Source organism: Indicator indicator, chromosome 12, assembly GCF_027791375.1.
Source record: "Indicator indicator isolate 239-I01 chromosome 12, UM_Iind_1.1, whole genome shotgun sequence".
NCBI classification, from domain to species: Eukaryota; Metazoa; Chordata; class Aves; order Piciformes; family Indicatoridae; genus Indicator; species Indicator indicator.
The window spans coordinates 19,558,382-19,585,590 of record NC_072021.1 but is presented as its reverse complement, the minus strand read 5'-3'; the positions used below and the strand labels follow the sequence as shown (position 1 = coordinate 19,585,590).

The 27,209-nt window shown below is 37.1% G+C and overlaps 1 protein-coding gene across 1 annotated transcript in view; it reads left to right on the top strand.

Moving 5' to 3' along the window:
* Positions 1 to 2,214: 2,214 nt before the first annotated feature.
* Positions 2,215 to 27,209, top strand: part of FAM135B (family with sequence similarity 135 member B) — a 114,817-nt gene continuing 89,822 nt past the window's right edge. The window contains exons 1-2 of the mRNA XM_054385361.1: positions 2,215 to 2,291; positions 22,433 to 22,512. Of these exons, the coding sequence (XP_054241336.1) occupies positions 2,215 to 2,291; positions 22,433 to 22,512 (157 nt within the window). The remainder of the gene's footprint in view (positions 2,292 to 22,432; positions 22,513 to 27,209) is intronic.

Here is a 27,209-nt window from a genome sequence, read left to right as displayed (position 1 = left end):
TGTAGGACATTCCTTCTATATTTGTTTTAAGAGGATATAAAATGTGCAAAATAAAGTGTAAATACAGTGAAGACCTCTGTATGTATTTCTATGTAATTAATTTTTCATTTACCCTGGCTGATCTTAACTTTGTGTCATTCTTTCTATCTTTGACAATATTAGCCCTGGTTTCAATTGGCTGGCCATCCATTCACATCACTTCTCTTTAAACTGATGCCTTCAAAGGCATGAGGTTTCCTTTGATCCTGAGCTTTCGGTCTAAGGAAATGTTCCTCAGCACAACACACAGATTTACCCAGAGGCAATCCTTCCAATTAGTGCTCTTCTCAAGGCTATATACCTTGTCAGTATTGCTTTGTGGCATTGTGTGTTTTTTCTTTTGGCTTCCCACTCACAGTCTGCTTTGCTTTGACACTGCACACCCAGACAAGACTCTCACACACATAAGCAGGTGGGTATGTGATATATAAGCCTTGCAATCACTATGCAACTCTTTAGACTGTGCAGAAAGGCAAAAGGAGAAGGGTTTAGTCTCATTCCTGTTGAAATGAGTGGGGGAAGGAGGAAGAGAAAAAAAAGGGTAGTACTTTGTCAAGTAATAGTGTTTGAGTTTATCTTCACTGCTTCTTAATCATGGCTGGACATGAGCTAACATAAAGTTTTGTACCTTTTGGGTGTATCAGTTGAGTAGCTTAGCAATTGTCCTTTTCTTTCTCACAGCTATAGACACATATTACTTAGACTGTGTCCATCTTATGTTTGTACTCTTGTAATTCCAAAGCTGACACCTGCAATTTTAGTTCTTGAGGAAGGTGAATGTAAAATCAACAGTCTTTTAACTCTGGAATAAGCTTTTTGAAAAATAATATTGCTGGAGAGGATAACCAGAAAGAAAGCATACTTTAAAATGATTGGGGTAATAAGCCAGTCAGTTGGAAAATTACTAATCAGGAGTGAGCACTGAAAATTACCGGAAAGCTATAGCCTAATGCTTATCTAAGGACTTCATGAATCAAACTCCTTTTCATTCTTCTTTGGAGGAAAGGGTGAGATCTTTGAGTGCCATGGAAATTACTGATTAAGACACAGGGGGAAGTTCTTCACTTTACAGATTCAGCTAGATGTCCTCTTAAAGCCCCGTGTCTAAGATAGGAGAATTATTATCGGTAATGAGGTTGATCTTATACTTGGCTGCTGGCAAACAGCTACCAAAATTAAGCTTTTGAATGTGTTAAAAAAATCTGATCTCTGTCTTATCAATGATATTATAGACAACTTCCAGACCGCTTGCAGATTGTGAGAAGCGAACTTTAAGGAAGAAAACGAGGAAAGGTTAAGCAGACAATTCAAACTCTGTCCAAAGGCTGTAAAAACCTGTGGCTTCCTCCTGCTACAATTAGGGAAACATTAAGGGTTTTACACTGGTGTATTAAAGAGGGCTGGTTTGAGAAGTTATTTTTGCAGAGTTTTCTTGAGTGAGGTATGACCTCCTGAGGTCTCTTCCAACCTGAATTATTCTATGATTTAATGAACGTAAGACATATTATCTGGAAATAGTTGTAATGCTTCAAAATCTTGATCTGGATGTTGTGGCCTATTAGATGCTTTGATTGTCAGCATTTTTCATACCAGAATCTCTTCCATTCATTAATCTTTAAATTATTCGTATTCCCTCAGAAGCTTCCCCTCTGGGACTTTAATTAAGTCACAGGAGGGGTCAAAAGCAAGAGAATTCTGAATTCTACTCTCATCTGCCTGGGATTTTTATCTGTCTGGCCTGTGCTTTTAGAGAAATGAGCTGTGCTGACCCTGGATATATGCCAGTTGGTAAAGCGGGATGAAAAAAATCAATTTCCCATACCAGAGTAGCAAGAAAGCTACTTAAAATTCATGTTGAGATTCTTGCACTTAATATATTATTTACTTTTTGCTTCTTATACTTTATATAATATTATCATTCTGTCCTCAGGCTTAATTAGACTTTTTACCTCTCTTAATTACTGCTTTGATCTGGCTTTTAGTGAGTCTTTCTGAAAATGAATCCTGGTGATATTATTGGAAACTTTCCAGTTGATTTCAGCTGATTTCAAGCTTTGCATGAACTTCAAGATGCTGAATAAAAAGTAGTAATTCATTCATGAATTTTTAACAGAAAATACTTTGAATGCTTATAATGCTTGTATATATGTGTTTAGGTGATGACCTGAAAAAATCATGTCTGAGGTCCAGGGAACAGTTGAGTTTTCTGTGGAGCTACACAAATTCCATAACGTGGACCTCTTCCAGAGAGGGTGAGTTGATCTTTATGTTAATTTGCAGCTGATAACAGAGGAGTAGTTTACAGAAAAGAGTTAAACTGCAAAACAGTTTTTTTTCTTACAAATGCAGTTATATTTCATGCAATCTCCAGGGCAGGGAAGGATGTCATTGGTCTTTTATTGCTGTCAAGGAAGATCAATGTACATTACTTCCACTATAAAGTCAAGCTGAGTGACTTGTTTTTGTAATACAATGTTGTAATGCTCTGAATTATTTTAAGCACCTGTTTGGATGTAAGTACAATATCTGCTTTAATTGCTTCTGAAAAGGTTTTGAGCCTCTGTGCTAAATGATAGCTGCATTGAACTATAATGAAACATGTACATTTTTGGATCATTAATGGCTATATTCTTTTAATGAAATTTATCTGAACCTCACCTTTTCAGAAGGAAAAATGAATAGTTATGTTTGTCTAAAGCTTTGGTTCTTGTGACCACATTATTTTTTCATGCCCCTGTAAGTTATTGAATATGTTCCTGATCTACTTAAACTCTTGCCCCTATTCTTTGGCACCACTCTTCCTAATAGTTTTTATAAAAACATGGTGGCTGTGGAGAAGACTGACCAAGTATAAGTTGTTGCTCTGCTTGCATTTTAAACTCCACAGGTGGGATTCACTGAGGAAAAGATAAGACGAAACACTTTTTGAGGAGACCAGAAGACCCAGATAGGTCAAAAAGAATATACTTCATAGAGAACAGGGGATTTAGTGGAATATTATTTTTCTTTAATTTGTGAGGATTGACACATCTATATCTATATATCTATATCTATATACATATATACATACATATATACACAGAACACTAGATATTATCTTTTAAGCCTTAGCTTGGCACAGGAGTGGCTCACAGCTGATTTGTCCCTCTCAAGCACAATTTCCTGCAAGAAAACCATCAAATAGTTTCAGGTATTGCAGTGGTTTAGGTAGAGCTGTTTATACATATATATATATATATATATATATATATATAGTGTATATATATATATACATATATATATATAGTGTATATATATATATATATACACTACATTCTATATAGTATATTCTACATATATATATATATATATATATATATGTAGAACAACAAAAAGCTTATAGGCTTTTTGTTATTTGTTTTAACCATGATGTACTATATGGAAAGTGTGTTTCCAGCTTGAAAAAAGGAAACACAATTCTATGTTGTTTTAACAGCAGGCATGTGTCATTCTGCTCATGTCTCCATGAACCAACTTTATATAAGAAAGCATTCTGAGAATGCCACATCCTTGTATGTTCCTATATGAAATATTTTGTGCTTGATTTGTTTGGTTTATCTGACTTATAAAAGAATTCTCCTGTCTGTTCTGATCCTTATGACCTTAGAAGGCCACCTTAGCTACAGATTTTTTTTCCCTTTGGGTTCTGATCAGTGTAATGCCTTTGGTCTTCCTCATATCTGAAAATCCACACCCATCTGTGTGTTTGGTGATTTATTTATTTTTTTGGACTTAGATAGTAGAATGTTCAAAAGTTATCCAGGAATCTTTCCACTCCTCATATTACTGTGTGATGAGCTACTTGTTTTGTGTTATACTGGACTGCTTTTAACTCTGGATTCTGTAATATACTTCCTTTGGCTTTGACAGATCAAATCTCTGGTTTGAGGGTAAACCTGGCACTAAAACAGATAATATATTCTGCTGTCACATTAATGAGTTTGTAATTACCCTTGCTTTTTTCCCTCTCTGTTGCTTACCTCGCTTTAATATTCCAAGCACATGGTACTGTAGGTTGCACTGCATTAATTTGTTCGTAGTAATTTTTCTTTCTATGTATCTTGCATAGCATTACATTTGTTTTCTTTTTATAGTTTAACCTCTGCATTTCCAACAATTTTTTGTTTGTTTGTTTCATATTTGCTGATCAGTATCTTCTGTGTGGCTTCATCTACTCAGCCCCTGTCACTGTATCAAGAAAGTGTGGAAAAGTAGATGAACTTACCAAATCTCATTTTGAATTGGACACACTTTTTATTTTTCTCCTGTTGTCATTGTTGATATTCACTATAGATAACTAGGATATCTTGTATTGATATGTCATCTTCCAAGATGAGAAGATGGTAGAAGTAATAATGACGGAAATTTTCTATTTAACTACTTTGTTGGGGTTTTTTGGGAGGTGGTTTTTTTTTTTTTTTGAGTGCCTTGTAAATTGACTAAATATTATTTTGTCCTATTGAAGGCCAGAAAGGTGATTTATGAAAGTTTGTCCATCAGAATAGAAATGGAGCAGAAAAAAATCTTAATTTCAGTGGGAACCCAACATGCTTTTCTTTTTTTTTCTTTTTTAATAGAAGCAAGAACAACAATGAAGAATTTTAGTAATAGTTTCTCTCACCTATTTTACCTTTTAATATTTTGTTACAAAACCAAAACAAACCCCCACAATCAAAAGTTTGATGATATATCTCTGCAAATGCATAACAGTCCTGCTACTGTATGCCTGACTGACATAAGGTTGAAATTCCTGGGATAGAAATGTGTAACTATATAGAAATAAGGATACTATTTTCCAAAACACTTAGTCTTGGCTAACTGTCCATTTAATGTCAGTACCTTGAGGGAGAGCGTGGTTGGGCCAACATTGAGTCCTTTGGAGAAGAGCAGATGCAAATTAAGGAATAAATAAATCAACAAGGTTTAGCAAGAGAATCCTGAGAGAATCAGACCTTCTGGAGCCGTTAAGTGGTTGTTTATAATCCAAGTTGATTAAGGACATGATCTGCTGGCTGTAAGCCATAGAAGCAAAATGTTTTAAAATGTGAGGCTTCAGTAATGGTCTTGTTCTATTGTTCATTGCACTGGAAGGTGTTTTGAATTCTGTATGCATACACAGCCAGTTGCCACCTCTCTGCTCTCAAGAACTAGAAGCTCCTTAATCAGCCTGAATCACACCTTGTGATATTTAAATCATGTTTATTAGTCTGTATGAATGGTTAATATTGAAAAGAGACTCTGATGAGGTAATGAGATGGATTTTTTATAAATATTGATTATGGTTATATATTTCTGGCATAACAGGAACAGTCATCAGTAAATTCTGTGTTGCAGGTAGTTTAGTTTGGTCAGTTAGTGTTAAATTTATCTTTGAAGAAAAAACAGTAGTGCCAGTATTTATAGGCATCAAAGGTTAAATACTGTATGTGCTGCTATACGGGTAGAACATCTTTTTTTTGGTTAAACCAATGGACTTGCAAATACTATTTTGATATCAGAGTTCTAAAAGCTGAGTTATAAGTAATGAAATTTGTAGAAGAAACTGTATTTAATTTTTTTCTGTCCTTAATTCTCTCCATCATGTGCTGCTTAATAACTGGTGACAGATATTTCTCTAGTGAAATTAGGTAAGTGATTCTGATTCTCCTTAATAGAGTAGGAAATAAAATTATCCCTTACTTCCAGAGATCAATTAATTGATTTGTCTGGTTCTGTCAGAAGTAATCTTTGTGCATCTTTTTTTTCTTAATGCTTTTCAAAATCTGTTTGACAGAGACAGAAACAAACAAACAAACAAAACAAACCCACAAACCAACCAAACAAAAAACCCAACAACAGCCTCACAACAACTGTGTCCAGAAATTAAGTAACTTTTGGACTTTGTGAGGCAATAGAGGGCACAGAGAAGGTGAAATAATTGCTTAATAATGGTAGGATTCTAGCAGTGATGTATTATAAAGCTAGGATCAAGTTAAGTCATTAGTTACTAATCACAGGACTGAATCAACTGCTTATCAGTCTTTTCACTCCTTGGATTCCAGGCTGCAAGTGTCTAACACTTATGCTGGTGGCTTATGTATGTAATTAAAAATGGACAAATGAAGTTCAGCTTCTTTTGAAATGAGTGCAACACTGCCCTGGTCTCAGAGTTTAGAAAACCCTACAACTATCAGACAAAGAGCAGCATCTTAACAAACTACATTGACTAATGATCAAAAGATTCAGTGTGAAGCAGGATAATACTGTATCTGGAAATTATCTTCCTCCTTCAAATAAGCAACACTTATCTTACCCTAAATGCATTGATCTGTGTCATTTCTTTACTTACTGAGCTGGAGGCCACCTCCAACTTATCTGATAGGTTGGCTAACTGAGGCAATATCACAGAATTAGCAGTTTAGATTCCGAAATAAGAGGCCTGAATAGATTGTATTCAGGACCCTGAGATAAAGTTTCACAAGCTAGAAATGACAGAGAACCTTAGTGTGTCCTCTCTGAAATGCAGCCCGTGTACAGTGATGGAAACTCCATCTTGCCTGCTTTATCTCTTTCTTCTGTGATCTACTGTGGTGAATTCCCTTTGTGTTTTTCCTGTCATTTTTGTGTCACGTACAATTAACCAGGTGGCATAAAATCAATTGACAACATTATGCAGAGAAGATGCACATCCACATTTTGCTTGTGAATGTCACATTACAAATGTTCAGTGAGTGGCAGAGAAAGGAGAGGTAAACTTAAGAAAGACAAAAAAAAAAAAAGATGAAAAAAATAAAAAAGAAAAGATGAAAATGATGAAAAAAATGATGAAAAAAAATTTATAAAATGTATGTATCTATACGCCTTAGTCTAGCCTTCAGCTTGGGACTGTCAGGCTACTAATGACCATAACAGATATAACTGATAGTCCTACTATCTCTGTGTGCATAGGAGATACCTTCTTGCTCTGATGTCCTAGCGTCAATCGCTCTGAGCTGCAGAAATGTTGTTATGAAGGAATTGCAACATTATTTCCTCAGCCCCACAGGCTACTTGAGCACATTGAATATCAGATCATGTAGGAAACTGGTATAGAAAGCAAAAGGCAATTTACTTTCTGTCTTCAGGGTGCTTTGCAGCCTCTGACCAGATTCTAGACAAGGGGTCTTAAGCTCAAGATTGAACACAGTGATCCACAATTTTGTATTTTATTTTATTTTTTGCAAAATAGGACTTTGTGTCAGAAACACAAAATGCACTGCCTGAGGAACATCCTTTCTCTGGAACCTGACTAGAACCCTTAAAGGACAGGAATCATCTCCAGGGGTCAGGAATCTTAGAACTGATCTGGCCTTTCTGACAAGAGCACACAATAGTGTGTTCAAGGAGTAGAGAGTTAAAATAGAAAATGATTTACTCTTTGTACCCACAGGGAGAGAACAAAAGAACAATTATACGGCAGACATTGGTCTCTGTGGAAGTACTACTGAGGGCTACTGAGTGTTCCTGAGATATTAGTGATCTTATTCTTCATATAAGAATGGGATTTAAAATCAAAAAAGAAAGAAAGGAAACAGCTTATCAGCTGGTGTGTTTGTGTACATGCTTGTAACTAAGGAAGGCCATAATTTTCTTGAAATTTAGACAAAGTCACTGCCACAGCAAAATATACATCTTGCAGTGATCTTGTCAGCAATGGAGTGTGATAGCCAACTAAAACAATACAAGCATATAGGCCTCAGAAAATAAAAGTTTCACTGTTCTTCCAGCCTTAGTTTTCAAGACAGATAAGAACTCAGGAAATCAATTAAAATGATGTGGCATTTTATGATAATCAGATTTTCTACAGCCTTCCTCAAAACCACTGATATTAATGGGAGTCTCTCTGTTGACTTGTTGTATTTTGTCAGGTGATTTAGATCCTGGCAAGGAATGCAGCTCTGTAAATCCTGTTTCTAAAGAAGGTTTTTTGTGATACCTAATATTAAGCAATGTCATTTCTAGTCAGAAATGCCAGAGGTGGTAGTTGAGCCTTTTGCAATGTCTAGACTTTGATGCAGGTCTTACTCTCTTTTTGTTGTTGTTGTTTGTTTTAAAGCTGTGTTTCCTGGAATTAAACAATAAAAGAAGAAACTATTACAAATATTGTTTAAAAGCAGCTTTCTAGTGCTCCTGATAGCTATGAAAAACATGGAAGGTTGTGTCTCTGAGCATAAAAATCATATTTATTAGTTAAAAAAGCCCCAAACAAACAACAAAAGACATCTTTTGAAATTTGTTTTAAAAATATTTACAAAATAATAACTCTAGGTTCCATTCATTCATTAAACATCTCTTCTTGGTAATCAGAGCTGGAGGAGTGGGAAGGAAGTGTTATTAAAAAAAAAAAAAAAAAAAAGGAAAAAAGGGAAAAAAAAAAAAAACTTGGCTTAAATTTGGCTGACCAAAAAACAAATCTTGATCTCTCACAGCTGGGCTACAATCTCCTCTAAGGAAAGCAAATACCACCCAATTCAAGTGACATTTACATTGCTGCTCTGATGACTTCCTGAGTGAATTATGCCAGAAAGTAGATTCAATTTCACCTAACATGCTTTACATTTATACACAGCTACACTTCAAGTGTTGACTGCCGTTCCTAATTCATAGTTACAGATGGACTCATGTCTACTGATAGGAATGACTCAGCTGTGTGTGTGTGTGTAGGGGAAGGGACTCTAAGCCCTCAGGCTTGTGAAAGGATATAAGTGGATGTGCTGCTGTGTTTTATTACTCAAGAACAGGTGAAGCGATATCTTTACAGAGCACTGAACTTCACTAGAGCAAGCAAGAAACATGACACTAGCATAGAATGTGTCAGTACAATTATTCTAAACAAGAGAAGGTGCCAGCAGTTATTCAGTGAGTAGCTCTGCTTATAAAATAGCTATGAGATGCTTTAAAAAAACACTGTGTTCCTTGTGTGCAAGAAAGTTTTCATGTGAGGGTGATTGTGGTGCTTTGCAGCTCTTCTGGCACTTTCCCCCTCTAAAGCACTTTGCAAACAGAACTACCAAGGCAGATGATGTTCATTATGTGTTAGCACATTGTTACACACTGCTCATATCCCTAGTGGAAGCATGGCATAATTACCAACAGCAAATTTTTCCTTTAAAAATTGGACAAGCTGTTGAGAGAACAGCTAGATCTGATCCCTTCCTACAGATCCTGGTTGCAGGAGAAGAAAAAAAAAAATCCTATGAGGATAGTCAAACTATGGGATTTGCTGCCAGAGAGATTAGAGAATCTCTGCCTTGGAAGTTTTCAAGACCTTACCAGATGTGGTCCTGTACATTTTGGTCCAAACTCAATAACTGGTCCTGTTTTGAGCAGCCATTGGGCTGGAGACCACCCAAGTTGCCTTCTAGCCAGAATAATTCCCTATCTCTAGGATGATTGTGACCTCAGCCTTTGTCAGCATTGAAACAACCCTTTCTGCATCGCTCAGTTTCACCCTGTGCAATAGACACTGTGATTTAGTGATTTACCATCAGCACCATGGTCTCCAGTAATTCATCTAGCTGTTTGTCTTACAGCACAAAATAGGTGTATTTGATTAGCATTAAAAAGTGATTTTTGTTGTGAAGTGCAGTTGACAGATAAACTGAAGCTATACACAATATTCTACACTTTAAGTCTTGATGTTGTTGTGTCTGTCTGCTCTACAAATACACATCCTGAAGGAGCCCGATTATCAAGCTGCACTTAATGTCACCTGATTCTAAGAATTTATGGTGTTTGTGTCATTAATTCTCCACATCATTAAGTGCAAATACCTGGAGGGCAAACCAGTTAGACTTGAGCACATCAATGAATATCACAACTGTCTCTAGGAGACCCAGGAATGAAAAGCTACCACTTATTGTATAAAGTCCATTGGTTCAAGCAGAAATACACCTTAAAGATGTGGTTTTAGCCCATTAAATGAAAACCTTTGCTTTACTGAACTTAAAACATAATTAACTTTCTTGAGTGTGATCAAAACCACTCTCTGATACTCCAGAGGATAGTATTTTAATTTAAGATCTCTGCTTATAGAAATGTTTTTCTTTTATGAATTAGATTAATAAAAACAGGCAAAGCATGGCTCAGTCACATGCTAAGGTCTTTGAAGAAAATCTTATGATGGTCAATTTTTAATGCTCTAGATGATAGAATGAGCTGTCTTCCAGGTTAATGACTGATGAGAATTAAAAGTTGGCTAAATCCCAAAAATCTAATTTTATTTCTTTTTCTCTTTTTTACTGTATTTTTTTACCCAAGATTTTAATTCAATATCACACCATGCATTTTATTTCCTAAGAGAGTGGAGCCCATCTGTTTGCATGACACTTGGGTCACAACAACTCCAAGCAACGCTACAGGCTTGGGGAAGAGTGGCTGGAAAGCAGCTTGGTGGAAAAGGATCTGGGGGTGCTGGTGGATGGCCAGCTGAACATGAGCTAACAGTGTGCTCAGGTGGTCAAGAAGGTCAACAGCATCCTGTCCTGTATCAAAACCAGTGTGTCCAGCAGGAGTAGGGAAGTGATCATGCCCCTGTAGTCAGCCCTGGTGAGGCCATATCCTGAGTATTGTGTTCAGTTCTGTGTGCCACAGTATAAGGTCATGAAGGGTGTCCAGAGAAGAGGAATGAGGCTGGTGAGGGGTTTGGAGGGCATGTCGTACAAGGAGCAGCTGAGAGAGATGGGGTTGTTTAGGCTAAGGGGAGATCTTTACTCTCTACAATTACCTGAAAGGAGGTTGTAGTGAGGCTGGTGTTGGTCTCTTCTCCCAAGTAACTAGTGATAGGACAACAGCAAATGGGCTTAAGTTGTGCCAAAGGAGGTTTAGATTGGACATTAGGAAAAATTTCTTTACTGAAAGAATGGTGAGTTGTTGGAACAGGCTACCCAGGGAGGTGGTGGAGTTGCCACTCCTGGTAGTGTTTAAGAAGCATGTAGATGTCCAGGATATAGTTTAGTGGTCATGGTAGTCAGGTAACAGTTGGACTTGCCCTTAAAGGTCCTTTCCAACCTTAGTACTCTATGATTCCTCTTGTCTATCACTGTCTGCATGATACATTTTAATGTTTGTCTTCCAGGAGCAAGTAGAATGCCTCCTCCATACCCTTTCCTCTTGGTGTCTGAATTTTTCTGGGGTGCACAAAGTTTTCCACCTGTGTAAGAAATGTGTCTATATCAAAATGTGTTCTGCATAAGTATCACCATCTTTTGTCCCTGGATTAGATCCTTCAATCCTAATTGTTTATAATCTACAGATAAGAAAAAAAAAGAGATAATTCTAATGAGACTAGGATCAGAAAGAAAGCTAGGAGTAAATGTTTTGATTCATTAGATTATTATTTATTTGTTTCCTCACACTCTAACTAAACAGCTTGTTGAATTTTATGCAGTGTGTACTTTTAAATAAGTTGTCTTAATGACTAGTTATCATTCTAGTGTTCATGACCCAGAAAAATCAGCTGCCATCCCATGTATGAAAGGTGACTGAAGCAAGCACACACTTTATTGACATGACACAGCCAGTTCTTGTGCTTATGACACCAAATGGGAGCAGAACAAGCAGTGAATCTGGTCCATATGGGTTGAGAAGCAATAAGATGACATTTGGAGTTCTCATAACATCTCAAATATAGCATTTCTGAGCTCTCTGCATAAGTTTGTTTCAAATAACCACGTTGTCCAGAATTTTTCCTCTGATATTGCACATGCCTGGTTTCGACTCTGTGTTAATGACTGCTGGGAATTCTGTGTGAAAAATGTCACACTGCCATGCAAACTGGGGATGAAGGAAAAATCACACTGGCAATTTCTCTCACTGTTGTATTCCTTAGTGCCCCATATCTATCATTTCAGAGAGCAAGACCTGCCTACTGGCTGGGAGATGTAGTTCAGCTCTATTGTCCTGCCCTATAATTGAAGAAATCCTCTCTCTTGGCAATACTGTCCACACACCTCAGCATATTTTTTGAAGGTTCATTTCAATGTAACCATTACAAAACCAAATTATCTATGACTGTTTTTATTTGTTGGGGTAATGAGTTTGGGAAATTTCTTCAGGTGAGCTTGAACAGCCTTTTAGCTCATCAGATGTTATGTACAAATATGAGAACAGCAATAATATCTGAGAAGTTGGTTCTTAAGAATATCTGATTAAATTGCAGAAAGTAAAATCAGAAATACTCAGATATTGTGATAGAGAAAAACATCATTGTGCATGGGAAAAGTTTGTTCCGTAGTGTCTTTCACCTTTCCAGATAGTTTTTATTGAACTTGAAACATCCCAAGATCTAAGTTTCAGAATGGAAAACTGTATAACATCTTCAGATCAGATCCTTTTAGGATGGCTGATGTCAGGAAGCCAAAGTCATTGCTCTTTTTTTGACATTTTATCCTCTAGACGTACTTTGAAATAATAACTCTTTGTGTAACTGGACAGTTTAATTCTATAGATGTAATCAAACTCTATGGTGTGCATACTGTAGACAAGGTGCACTTGACATGCAATGTGCAAACTACTTGGCCTTTGTCCTTGCATTAATGGAGCTCAGTATATTGTGTGTCTGGATGGGAAGACCTTTTTTAGCACTTTAATTACTTAATGCGCTTGCTGCAGCAAAAGTACATTAGCAAATGCAGATCAATTTCTCCCATCAATACATGTCCATTTTGGTACCTTAGAACATTCATTCATTTGTGGGGATAACATTTGCCAGGAAAAGGTATTAGAAATAAAATGCAGATGAAAAATGAACTTCTTTAGTAATCTCTTGTTCCAGTTTGGCTATGCCTGATAAATCTTGATAAAGATGTCCTACTACAAATCAGAACTCAGTTTATAATGTAACTGTTTGGAGTGATGTCTGCAACCAACCAACAGCAAAAATGCTGAGGAGGCTGTGGATTTTTAATTTATTTTGTGTGGGTTGTTTTTGTGTTTTTTTTTTTTTTTGGGGGGGGGTTGTATTTTTTTTTTGGGGGTTGTAGGGTTTTGAATGATTTTGGGTTTTTTCAATTTTTGTTTTTTTTCCTGACCACTTTAACATATTCTCTTTAGTTTAAATATTACCAAGACCTACACATCCTCCTCTGAAGATAAACTTTGTGAAGCAGTGGAGAGAAATAAATTTCTGTAATAGATTTACTACAGTTTAAGTGAAATGACTGGATGCAAAGATTCTCAGATAAAAGCAGCCCTAGCTTGCTGATCTCCTGGATAAAGAATGAAGGATAAATCCTTTAACGGAAAACTTATTGGACTCAAGTTCTTATTTTTTGCAATGGCCACAATATTTAACAGTCAGATTTTAGTAGATAGATAATTTCATTTAAGCCAGTAGTCAAATTACCAACTTGGGATGAATAAATCTATTTAGAGCTTGCCGTTACTATGTTCAGAGAAGGAAAATGCATCTGTACTCCTCTGCTTTATGAAAGGCTAAATACATTGGCAGTTTGTAGAGAATAAAACAGTAGGCAATATTTCAGAGAATGAAATAGAATGTCTGTAAGCACTGAAAACTAAACCAGCTTTATCTAACCTGAGCTTCTGACAATTTTTGTTCCATTAAAGTTGATACATCCGTTTCTACTCGGGGATCCCTGATCTCTGATACATGCTGCAGCTCAGAATTGAATTAAAATTACATTATGAGTCACAATAAGCAAACAGCTTTCTCTTTAGTTTGTGACTTGCTGTTTGTGAAAAAGCACAGGTATGTGTGATCTAGCAGATCTCTCCAGTGGTATTCTGCCTTCTGATAACACAGTGAAACATACTTCTGAAAATACCATCTTTTGTTAATGTGGTAGAAATTTTGGATCCAATATTTTTTAAGAATTTTTTTTTTCAAGTAGAAGAAAGATTCTGGGAAAAGCTGATTGTTGGTGCTGTCTTTCTTCATTTGTTCTGTCTGTGAAGATGTGGCTTCCCACTAAGACAGACAACAGTCAAGACTGCTTTCTGTGATACAAAACACATTGCATGCTATTTTGGATAACATGCAAATGATGCAAGTGTCTGGAAATACCTGCTCCATGGTTGAACTGACTTCCTGTAGCTAGTGCTGACTCTCATCTTTTAAATTCCATGACTTTTCACAAATTCTATAGTCAATAAGGTCATCTGTACTTACGAAGCTGTGTAATATCTCGTCTCTTTTAGCTCTAGGAACACCTGCATTCTCATCTTAAGGTTGTATTTTACTATTCTTGTAACTACCATTTGAAGTTTTTTTCCTGGAAAATCTGACTGAAGCATTTTCCACCTCCACTGTGCTCTATGATTCAGTGTCTTTCTGTGAGCACCCACTGGGATACAGTTACATTACCTAACCGAAGAAACTGGAACCTATGTAAACCATATCAGTCTATTTGAGTTGGTGAGGTCTCTCTAAGGAGCTAACATTCATGCCTTTAGGGCATCTCTCTGTCATCTGTATTTCACAAGAAAATAGTGTATTTCAGTATGAATATAGTTTTCTGTTGCAAGGTTTGTTGTCTATAAGTCTTGGCTCCCTTTGCAGGATGTTTCAGGAAAGAATTCAAGTTTGTCATTAATAGATTAACTGCTGGCATGAAAACCCAGATCCATAAAGAGGCTTGAGTTTGATGTTGCATGTTTTCAGACCAAATGGTTAGGTGCTTTGCTTTACAGACTGGAATTCCCAAGTCCTGTTTACCCAATACAAAATGAATGAGGAGATAGAGTTAGGTGAGTCATTGTATTCTGGAATAGGATAAATAGTTAGAGAAAGAACAATGTGGAGTTCCATCACAGTGGATTCACTTATATCAGTGGAGTCATCCGTTTTTAATCTTGCTCTGTTAATGCCTAATTTACAATGCTGATTTGAGATTCAGTTGATACTTCTGTTTGATGAAAATAAGAACAGCCTCAGCAGGAATACAAACAGTACCGTATGGATAAGATAAAGATAAAGAAGATAAAAGATGATCTCAGACATGGGAGAGAACTAGATCTAATTATAGTTTGACTTAGGTTACAGAAAAAGCACAGAAAAGAGTAGCAGCACTCTCTCCTTTGAAAGGAGTTTGCACAGACCTCGACTGGGCAGATACGGTAACTGAACTTCAGCAAAGTGTTCAACACTGTTTCCCACAGCCTCCACCTGGACAAACTGGCAAGATACAGACTGGATGGGTTGTCTGTAAGATGAGTAGGGAATTGGATAACAGGTTGAACTCAGAGGGTGCTGATCAATGTTTTTCAGTCAGGCTGGCAGCCTGCCACAAGTGGGGTCTGCCAGGTACTGTTAGGGGGTCCCATGCAGTTCAATATTTCCATAAATGACCTGGGTGATTGGATTGATGTCACCCTCACCAAGTTTGCTAATGACACCAAGCTGGGTGGTGAGATGGACATGTCAAAAGAGAGTGACATCTTACAGAGCAACATGGACAGGCTGGAGAGCAGGTGAACAGCAACTGTATGACGTTTTACAAATACAAGTGTGAGGTTCTGTACCTGGCATGTCCTAAGCAAAGAGCCCTTTACAGGCCAGGATCTGTGTGGCTGCAGAGCACGCTTACTGAAAGGGACATGGCTTCCTGGTGGACAGCCAGATAAAGACGAGTCAACAGTGCACCGCTGCAACAGCAAAGGCAAAAGGGATCTTGTGCTGTATCCACAGGGGTATTACTAGCAGAGACAGATGTGACTATTAGAGTACTATGTCCAGTTCTGATTCCCATTATTGAAGAAAGGCATAGACAGGCCAGAGAGAGTACACAAGAGGGCCATGATGGTGATCAAAGCAAGGCTGGAAATCCTGACATATAAGGAACAGCTGAAGGAGGTCTTTTCACCCTGGAGAATAGGTTCAGAGGGGATTCAGAGCCTCATCACAGTATTCCAGTATTTACAGGGCAGCTACAAAGAGGACAGAAGCTCTCTCTTCATGAGAAGACTCATGAAGTCAAAGAGCAAGGAGTACAGTTTACACCTGATTTTTCATCCCTACTGTCTACATTTAGTCTGTATCTGGGCTAAACTATAGCAGTTGCTCTATCACCCAATGAACCCTCCCCAGCAAAAGAAGGGGAATTGGGGAAAAGAAAGAAGACTTGTAGGTTGAAATGAAAATTGATTTGACGAACCAGCCACATTAATATCAATACAAACTATACAAAGCTATGTATGGTGGTCACAAGTTGGAAAGTAGTCTTCAGGAGTGGCCCAAGCAAGAGACAAGATCTGTGGAAGGGTTGGTGCTGAAGCAGGGTGAGGTGTGAGGAGGGAGGAACTGCCAAAGGGGCTGTGATGGGCCTAGTAAAATCGCCATCCCCACCGCTGTGCCATTTGGCAGAAGAAAGGAGACAGCAGAGCTGGGAATGAGATTGGGGAAAAGGTGAGGAGAAGAGTCAGCAGTGAAAGCGTGTGTGTGGCTGAGCCTCAGAAAAAGTAGTTTGGGAGGGAAAGAGTTTTAGTTTTGTTTCTCAGCATCCCGCTCTACTTTTAACTAACAGTGAATTAATTTTCTCTAGATCAAATCTGGTTTGCCTGTGATGGCAACTGGTAAGTAATCTGCCTTTATCTTGACCCAAGAGATTTTATGTCTTAACTTCTTCCCCTGTACTGCTGAAGCAAGGTAGTGAGAGAGGCCTGGTGGGATTTGGCAGCTGGCTTAGGTCAGCACACAACACCCAGGTCCGCCTTCAGGTGCACATTCACTGACTGAAGCTGAGTGCCCAAAGTCCGGTGTGTTTCCTGCATCTATGACTGCAAAGTTCAGCTGTGATATATTCCATTTTTTATTGATCAAATTATCTTTATATTGTTCTATTTGTTTTAATAAGTCTTCAATCTCTCTCTTTCATCACAAGTGCTTCCTGTTCTGTCTCTAACTGTTTCTTTACCACTTGATCAGAGCTGCCTTCTGAAGGTACACTATGCCTGGTATCATCCAATTTGAACTTTAAAGCAGACATCTGAATCAGGTTATTGTACTGTGGCTCTTGTAATATTTCTTCATTTTGTTTTAATTTTGTTTCCATTTTCTAAATTTTGTAGTTATTGGTCTGATTAGCTTGTAGTCTTTGAGACCTCAGTACCTCTCCTCTCCAGTTCTTGTATCTGTACCAGTTTCTGTATTTCTTTGTCACAAGCTGCAAATTCTTGAAAGTTTTGCTTCTTTTCTAATAAAAACTTACTGTATTAATCGAAATTCTATTTTCTCCTGCCTGCAAAATTTATACTTCATATTCTCTAAGTGCTACAGAAGTCTTTGATGTTAATATAAGTTATAAGTGTTCTTCCAGTTCCTTAATTTCTTGAATTCCATTATTTTTCCTTTCTATAGCTTATATATTTATCAATTGCCACTGTTTTTCAAGCTGTTTTTCAAGGACTGGATTTGGTTTTTTAGACAAACAAGCTCTAATAATTACTTAGGCAAGTCCCAAATACTGTGTAGCTCTTTACGTTCCATACATTTATGTTCTTTATATTCTATATGTTTCCTGCCTGAAACTGAAGCTTTAATTTTTCCTTTGATAAAGTCCTGGAAAGTATTTATAGCAGGAACCAATCAGTTGCATTATTTCTTTTACAGTTTTGTAGCACATGGCTTTCTTTTTACTGTCTTAGGGAATTGTACAAGATATGTGAAACGTGATGAAAATAATTATCTATTTTTACAAAGTGTGCAATTTTTGCTTCATGTTCTAATTGTGAAACACTGAAAGGTGTCCACTTTTTCTAGTTGATAAGTGTGGCGGGGAGGGGTTGTGGGTTTTTTTTTATTTATTTGGTTGTTTTCTTGTTTTGTTTTGTTTTATTCTGTACTGAGATCCTTAGCCTTTTTAAATTATTGTTATTATGTCTTTATTTGTTACATGTATGACACAGTCATGCCTCAATCTGTGTTTATATCTCATAGGAATTACCTTCCTAAATAAGGCTGTCTCTTAGAATTAAGAACCTCATTTTGAGAAGAGCGGAACCATTGCAACTCCATTTTCTTTAACAAGAGAAACTCAAGCTTCAATAAGTTCCAGGAAACCCGCTTGAGACATCTTAGGAAATGGTTATCAGAGTTCAAGGAGTGTCTGGATGATGCTCTTAGTCATGTGATTTTATTTAAGGTAGTGCTGTGAAGAGCAGGGAGTTGGACTCAGTCATCCTTTTGGGTTCTATCATTTTGTGATTTGTACTTCTGAGATAAATTTCTGTTTTCTGACAGGTACCTTATGAATTGTACTGGATCCAGACATTTTGAATTCTCAGAATTTATGATGGGTGGCTGCTTTGGAATTCTCTTTGCTCTGGTACTGATTTGACATCACTTGGCTCAGTTTTATTCAGTTCTGCTTTGCCCTTGGGAAGTGCCCTGAGTGCTATTGCTAGATGCTTTAACCTTGCACCTGATGATGCACCTGACTAGAGTGGAGATGTGACGAGATGTGGGTCAGTGATGTGAAACAGGCACTGCAACACCAAATTTTTATACAGGAAGAGGCAGCAGTGAGTGTGAATTCATTTTGAGGTCCTGTAAGCGTCAGGCCTTGGTGAGAGGCGCTTTTCAGTTGCAGTATGGTAATGTGGTTCCTCTCTTTTCCTTGTTCTACTAGTCAGTCAGCAATAACTGAACCCATGTGCAGTGATAGCAGATCAGTACCAGAGCAAAGGTTGGCTGGGTTCATGGGACAGGAGATCATCATGAAATTACAAGATGCACAAATATAGCAATGGGACACTTTGAGGGTGGTGAAGGACTGAAATGTTCAGAGAGGTTGAGGATGCCTCATCTCTGGAAGTATTCAAGGCTAGGGTGGATGGGGCTTTGAGGTACCTGGCCTAGGGGAAGGTAGGCGGGTTGGAAGCTCATGGTAGGGGGGTTGGAAGCTAATGGTGTTTAAGATCCCTTACAAACTGTTCTGTGAGATTTAGTCAGGTCTATGAGATTTAGTCTATGAGATTTAGTCAGGTTCTATGAGATTTAGTCAACTGTTCTATGAGATTTAGTCTAAGTAACCACATTTCCAGACCTATTTATCTATTTCAGTCTATAAGCATTACAGAAGCACATTAGAACTCTCATGAGACATGATATTTGCTTTTTTCTGGTAAAAAAAAATATAATATGGAAGTTTAAATTAAAGAGTGAAAAAAAGAGAAAGAAAGAGAGAAAGAAAGAAAAAAAGAGAAAAGAAAGAAAAAAGAGAGAAGAAAGAAAAAAGAGAAAAGAAAGAGAAAAGAAAGAAAGAAAAAGAAAGAAAGAAAGAAAGAACAATCATCAATAATAATGATATCATCATGTATCTATTATATGGTTGCTATAGAGTACCTCTTGTTTTCACCCAGAACAGTTAAGAGTTGCTTACCCCTATGGGATTATCAGTGTAAGGTTTTTCCAGGTGCTTCAGTTAAGCACAAAATCTCTTGATCTCTAAGTGTTCATACAATGTAAGCGAAGGTTGAAGAAGGTTACTACTTGACCATGAGACTAAATTAAGCTGTGTTTTCAAGATTTCTTACTGCCTTTGAGACAAGGATATAAGTGCTCACATCCTTACTGGGGTCCTAATCTTTCTTCCCTTTCCTTTCCCTGTCTCTCTTTCCCAATAGTAAAGCAGGATTCTTTCATTTTATTTTGTTGTTTGGCATTTTATTGCCCACTCCTCTTCACCCTTGCCTTTATTCTGCTGTCTTAAAGGGAAGTAAAGGGCAAATTGCTCTAAGAGTATGGATACAGGAGCAAATAAAAGACAGCATTACTACCTGGATAAGCATAAAAGGGCAAGAGCCCCCAAGGTGAGCATAAAAGGAGATGTGAAGAGTGCTGGTTGGTGTAATTGTCAGAGCACTGCAGGGATGCAAGGGCTGGGGCTTTTATGACCCGTAGGGTTGCAAGTTTCTGCAGAGAAGAGATGTTCTGATGAAATCTGCAAGAAGCTAGAAGTATAAAAATGATAAAGGTTGTGGTTTACCTGCATCCAAATGAAAGCTGTGCATCAAAAGCCTTAGTGCCAAGTATAAGCTCTGATTCAGTAACACAGTGAAATAAGGGAGCTCTTCTGCTAACACTAATGCTCATTTGCCAAAAGTTGTTTGTATCTTTCTCACATTGCACCTAGAGCACTAAGCTCCTGGGAACTTCCAGCTCTAAATCCCTGACTTAATACAGTCAGTGTCTGTGTTTGATTCTGAGACATGCTGAGCATCTTCAGAAGATGCTGAGAACCCTTGAACATATTTTGCTTGGGTGAGAACGAGTCACACCAAATACCTGTCAGATCTGCAGAACATAGAACATTTGTTGTTAAAATAGATTTTTCTCTCAGAATAAATAATTAAAAAAAAAATAAAAATTGAATGCACAGCTCCTTTGTCAGGCTTCCTTCTGTCTGCATGCTACAACCTTCTTGTAGGGGAGAAGCCTTCTTTCAGTAGACCCACTATGCCTTCTAGCTAGGGAAAAGGACTATATTACTTACGGTACTACTGTACTGAGCTGCAAAGAGGGAATGGATTGTCTTCCTCTTACATTATTGTATTTAGAGCTGCCTTCATCAAAAGGTAAAGGGCTTGACAATAAAACTAGGATGAGAATTGTAGAAACTTGAGTTAATAAGTGGCTGTAGATTCTGGAGCACTGCAGCGGTGTTTGAATCACCTGCTGTCACTCTCTAGCAGAGCAGCTGTGGGCATTGTGGAGGAAGCTGCAGACAGACTTGTCAGCTTTTTTAATGTTTGTGCAAGACTGAGCCTTGAGGGCTGAGGAAAGTTTCCTCTTGCAACCTCCAATGGTTCTCAAAGTGAGGGGAAATTTCTGTGGGCGGAGGTATTCCTCCTACCACCAAAAAGGTGGAAAGGAAATGCCGATGGTGCGAATGGTGATGGCTGCTGTGAAAAACAGCCTGCTGCCTGCTGGTAGCTCCTGTGCCACACACTCTGACTCCTTTTTTTAGTGGAGCTCTTCTACACCCTACCAGGAGCCCTACCAAGAAGCCAGAAAGGCTTCTTGAAATAGCATTTAATTGCAAAAACAGCTGGATATGTTTTTGTAGATGTGTGTAGGTTCTCAGGAAACGTCACACAAATAAAATACTTTGAAAGAAGTTAACTTTCAAAACGTATCCTTGCATTTTATAGTTTTGGGTTTTTTCATCACTTCAGAATGCAATGAAATAGCACACTTTTTTTTTTTTAAGAGCACAGATAGGTTAAAGGGAAGTAGTACAAAGCATTGATAAAAGATTACAGACAATATACTGGAATCAAAGAGGTCAGTGTGTGCAGTGAAGATGACTACAATAAGCTAAGTCTGGCTCATTAGAATTAGTCTAGGTAGTACCTCTCTGAGTAAACAACTGGTTTTGTGGGTGTTTTGTTTTGTTTGGGGTTTTTTGTTGTTGTTGTTTTGGTTTTGGTTTTTGTTTGTTTCTTTATCTGTTAAGACAAGCTCAGTGTAGAAAAGCTTATTTAGACTTCAGTAAAGTAAGGAAACCACATAAAATCACCAGCTAATGTGGAACAGGCACTGTGATGGGAAAATCAGGGATTTTAAGAAAAGAAATAAAGGAACCTGGCTCACAGCTTGGCAAAACACAGAGCAATCAGATCCCCTCTCCATCTATAAATACATTGGAAGGAAAATCAGGAAGGAAGAAGAACGGGGTACAAGAAAGTACAACATTGGCACAAGAACAGCCACATACAAAGTGTGCATGAGTAAATCCGTACCAGACATAAGAAGCTGTAGCTGGCAGGGGAGTAAAACTGTTTAGACTGAGTTCATTTGCAAACTTTCTGAAGTAACCTGCACCATGTGTAACTTTGTGAAACTGCTGATGTTTTCATTTCCTGTTTTCCTTCATCTAATATGGCTAGCAAATAATTAGAATACATCTGGTTTGGATATGGTTAATATTAACATTTTCATTATATGGTAGCCTCAATTTAGAACAGGAGAATGCTAATCACTCTGCGCTCTGTGTGAGATTAGCACATTTATTATCTTTCCACAGAAAATTTTGCATTAAATTTTTGTCAGTGCTCATCTGATTTCACTGTCTTTTATTGTAGCTATTTCTATGTCTCTTTTCCCTACAAAAAACTGTTTTCCCACTGGTCTCACATTAAGTCCATTGCATCCACTCTGCCTACTGTAAAATAGGTGGGGCCTAATTAAAATTAGCATAAACCCTCCTTAGTTAAAACTAAAAAGTAGAAGATAAGACAGAATTTCTGAGCATAACTGTGTTCTTGAGTAATTCTATTTGAGTGCAGATGTCCAGGATGTGTTCTCATAGAATTTTAGGTTCAATCATATAGTTGCTTATAAAATGGAATGTAATTTTTAATACTTTCTTTCCAGGTATTACCAGATAAGAGCTGGACTGAAGATTCCATCCAGGATTCCCCACAGGCTGTTTGCTACAATTGCAGGACAAACAGGTAGGCAGGTCCCACAGGGATGCATTGCTACTGGAGGTGGTGCAGCATGGAAAACAGTGTGTGCTGAAAGTGGGTGAGTCTGGATTTGGATACAAAGCTGAATTTCCCTAATAATCATGATTGTTCAGCTCTCTGTTCTGATATGAATCTGGATTAATTGAGTTTTGGTGCTTGAGTCTGTCAGAAATGTAGAGGAAATTCTCACCATCTTATCTGTAAGCAGTCTCTCTTATTTGTGTCTGTCCTAGCTGACAAAGGAATAATTTACTGTTCTAAGTGATTTCTGGATGAAAATTGTTTAGTGTTTAGTGGGTTGACAGTGGGCTGCAGGCTAGTTTCTGCTCCAGCACCTGGAGCATCTCCTCTCCCTCCTTCTTCACCAACTTTGTTTTCTGCAAAGTTACTTCTGTCTCATCTTCTCCCTCTTCTCTCCCGGGTGCTGTGCAGGAAGTTTATTTTCCTTTTTAAAATACATTATGACAAAAGCAGTGCCACTGTCACTGATGGGCTCACCCTTGGCTAGCAGCATGTTTGTCAGGGAGCTGTCTGAAACCAACTCTATCAGATATGGGGAACACTTCTAGTGCCTTCTCACAGAATCCGTCTCTCCTGCTTCCAAAACTTTGCCACACAAACCCAATGTACAGTGTTAAAAATAGATTGTAGATAATAATGTGCAGAGTCCACTTGGATCAGTATCATGCATAGAAGAAGGAAAAATGTGAGTGCAGAATTAGCAAGTTCCTGAGCTTGGATATTGTGTTTTGGTTTTTGGTTATTTTTTTGCAGGGTTTGTTTGTTTGGGTTTTTTTGTTGGTTGTTGTTTTCTTTCTTTATTTTATTTTTAAAGTAAATATGTATTTTACTATTTCAAAGTCTGATTCAATGATCCATTATAGATTAAAAGAAAAAGAAAATTAGATGAATCCTAATATGTAAAATGCAAAGAGTTATGAAAAAAATGATGAAATGACTTGAAAAAAAAATCCCAAACTCCAAATCAGAATAAAGGCATTTCTTTGGTAAATAAACAAGTGATTAAATTAATAAATGTAAATGGGAAATCCCCAATGAATGAAAGTTATTTTTGTTCAAGTTCCAGTGTAATTCACCCTTGGCATAATCAGAATCCCTTGGAGTTCCTTTGCTCTCTGGAAATGTCCTCAAATTACAGTACTTCCTGATTTAATTATTCTTGAACTAATGAAATAGCCTTAGTATGAAGATAGCTTGAATTTTACTTTCTAGAGGCAAAACCCTCTCAAGAACAAACAATAGAACCTCCACCTATTCCTATTCTATAATGAACCAGGGATGACTGTATTATTCAAGGAAGAAACAGCTATTTTCTGCATTTATTTTTTTATTCAGATTCGTATTTCCTTCTGCCTGATAGATCTTGAGTGTGCCATCTTTTTTAATCTCCGCTAGAAACAATTTCTGTAAAAGCATGGCCAGGAGAGAGGCAAAGCAAGCAGCGTGGTTACAGGATTAGCAGCCTACATTCATGGTGTTAATGCAATCCAGACTGCAGTCTAATAGTTTTATAGGGCTAACATCAAGACTGGGCATTTAAGTTGTTAAGGCTTTAAACAGTTTTTCCTTGGCTATCTTCACAAGTACTCCCTATTGATTTCTTAGGTTTGCAAGACAGCACCTTTTAATGAGTCTGAACTTAAAGACAAACAGCCCATAATGTTCTTTTTGTTCTCATGCCGTTGATGCGTCTTAGTATGGGGCAGCTGGGATAGACTAATTAAACTGCTGTGCATGTTTCAGCAAGACACCCCTATTAAAGTAGTATTACAACAAAACTAGGATGCTATTAAAAAGTGAATAAACTTAGTTTAAAGGAAATATTTTTAATCTTTTCCTTATCTGATTCACTGGGTCTATGAGACCTGATAATGTATTCTGAAAACAATTATGTAAATGGATAATATAAAGCCTGTGAAGACATGCAGTAATAAAATATACAAAAATATAATTTCTTCTTCCAGTTCATGTGGCATTTTATTTTCATTAAATTTTCCAACATCTACAATAAAACCATGGGAACCAGGAGCATTAGTAATGCTTGCTTCCCACTAGATTTTTTCAGCAACAAAGGCCTAAAATAAGAAGTTGTTTTGAAGAATTCAGCAGAGAAGAAGCTGAAGCCTGTATTGGGAATTTCTTTGACAGTTGCCAGCCAAATACGAACAGCAGGACTTCATCCATGGAACAGGAATTACAGGTGATACAGAAAACCTTTATGACCCACTAAATGATCCACACATTAGCTGCATCCTGTCAACGTTGTTGAAAAAGAATGGGCTCTGTGTTCCAGTTGAAGCAAAAGGGAGCTGTGCTGGAGACCAAGAGCCACTTTTATTTGGTCATTGAAATCATCAGGACTACACATTAGCTTGTACTGTCTCAGGTTACATGGACATAAACATGCCATGTAACATATCTGGCAAACACACATATATTTTTTATATATATATGTACACATAAAAACACACGTGTTTCATTCACACTCCTAAACAGTTTTAGCAAGGTGGGTTTCTTAAAGACAAGAAAAAATGTGGCAGGTGACTTTTTCAACAGTGAAGAGAAGAAAAAGTAGCTGTAACTACCATTGCACATTAACTCTTGTAACTAGTGATGTAAAGAAGCTTTGTGTACACACACTTTGATGTTTTCTCCTAACATGGAATATGTGACAGATAATCAAATTATCTGGCAATAAAACCAAAAAAACCCAAAAACAACATGATTTAAATTGTGAAGTGCGAAAAGGAAAGTAGGAGAATGTATTGGAAAATGAAGAACATTGCTGTAACTTGTCTGCATTGTGCTGTACAAGTTCATGATCACCCACACTAAATGCCTTTTCCTGTGAGTTAAATGTTGATATGTGACTACCTTGCACCTAAGACCTAATTTGAAGGGTTATTTATATTTCTCATATGCTCCTAAATGAACTGTTTTTAGTAAAGAATTAGTTAGCTAATATCTTCATTAATATTTGGATATCTTAAGGGAGTTTCTGGTAAAGGAATGCTATTTTGATTATTAAAGAAAACCTTTTCTTATAAATAGCTTCTTAATGCAGGTCAAAGAAAGCATTTGCAGTTAGCTGTTCATTAAAGCAAGAAGAAACAGCACCACAACTTGTGGAACAGTATGAAACTGCAGCCATTATTTTCAATAATTTTTTGAAAGGTAATTTTTGCCTCCATGAAGTGAAGATAAGCTTACTGCTTTTGAAGCATGAAAAAAACAGGAGGAAATTGATGCTTTGCAAACACATGGCTTTGTTTTCAAAGTTTATTAAAATAATCTGGTAATAAAAATATATTTTTATATGTAAAATATAGTATACCTGAACAACATAAATTGTATATATAAGAGACCTTAAGCATGGGAGAAGTTATTTTGGGATGAGTGGTCATAGAAAAACTCATTAGCTGTGAGATCATAAGAGATGGTTGGACATATTAAGAACTGTTAATCCACAATGTAAACAGAAATAATTCTATGATATTCTATGAGAATCATTGGTAGGTAAATTGCATTCAGACAACTGTTTCCCCTTGCTCTGCACTGATGAAAATCTATGTGATTGTCCTGTCAAGGGTTAGGTCTGGGCTGGCCACTAAACCACTGACAGACCTTCTCTATTAAAGCAAAGACAAAACCTTTTGCTGATCCTAAGTGAGTCAGCTCTTCAATCATCTCACGTTTCAGTCTGTCTGAACCTTGGTTTATAGAGTGGTACAGCACTAAGAAATTTCATTTATGGACATCTTGGCTTTAATTGTCATTGAATCTATGTATGAGTGGAGAGGTAGTTTTATGTAATAGTTTCCATGAGGCCAGTTCAAAATGTCAAAAGGCAACATTAATATAAAGGATTAATCTCAGAAATATGCAGCTTTAATTTCATGTCATGGTGAAGGAGAAAGCATTATGCACTATTTGATCAAGCATTTTAAAAATAATGGTCTCTCATTTAGAAATTATTTATCCTAAATATACCATCAACATTTATTCCAAATATAAATATGCTAAACATAATATTTCAAAACTAAAGCAACCCTCTTCAAACATTTAAATAGGAAAATGGTGATGCATTGACAGACTTAGTATCTGAAAAATGTTGTCTTTGCATTTTCAAAGTAGGCTTATTTTGGATGAATTGTAAAAATTAAGTGTCTGCATGAATATTCATCTCCTAAAAAAATGTGCATTTTCAAACCTCAACAACTGAGATTTCGAGCCTTCTAAGAAGCAGATATGCAACTCAGTTCATGAGGATAGGTTCAATCCCAGTTTGTTGCCCTTAGAGCCTAAATGTTCAAAAGTAAGTGGTTATTTCTATTTTTTCAGGTTTTGATTTTTTTTTTCCTTCAACCTACAATACTACATTTTCAGAAATGAGATACATTTGAAACTGGGATGTCAAAATAGGCGAAATAACCAATCACAGTTTAAAATCTGCAATAAGATCTAATATTTCTTGCTCACCGAGTGCCAGGAAGGCAGCTACATTAAAAATTAGACATCTTGTGGTGAACTATGAAAATCTTGTCTGTTACAGAGTAGCGTATAACACTTTTGTATCAATCACAAAATAAACTCCACAAAAAAACCCACAAAGTATTCCAAAATTCTGTGTATGAGACAATCTTGTATCAGCAAAGCTCCTT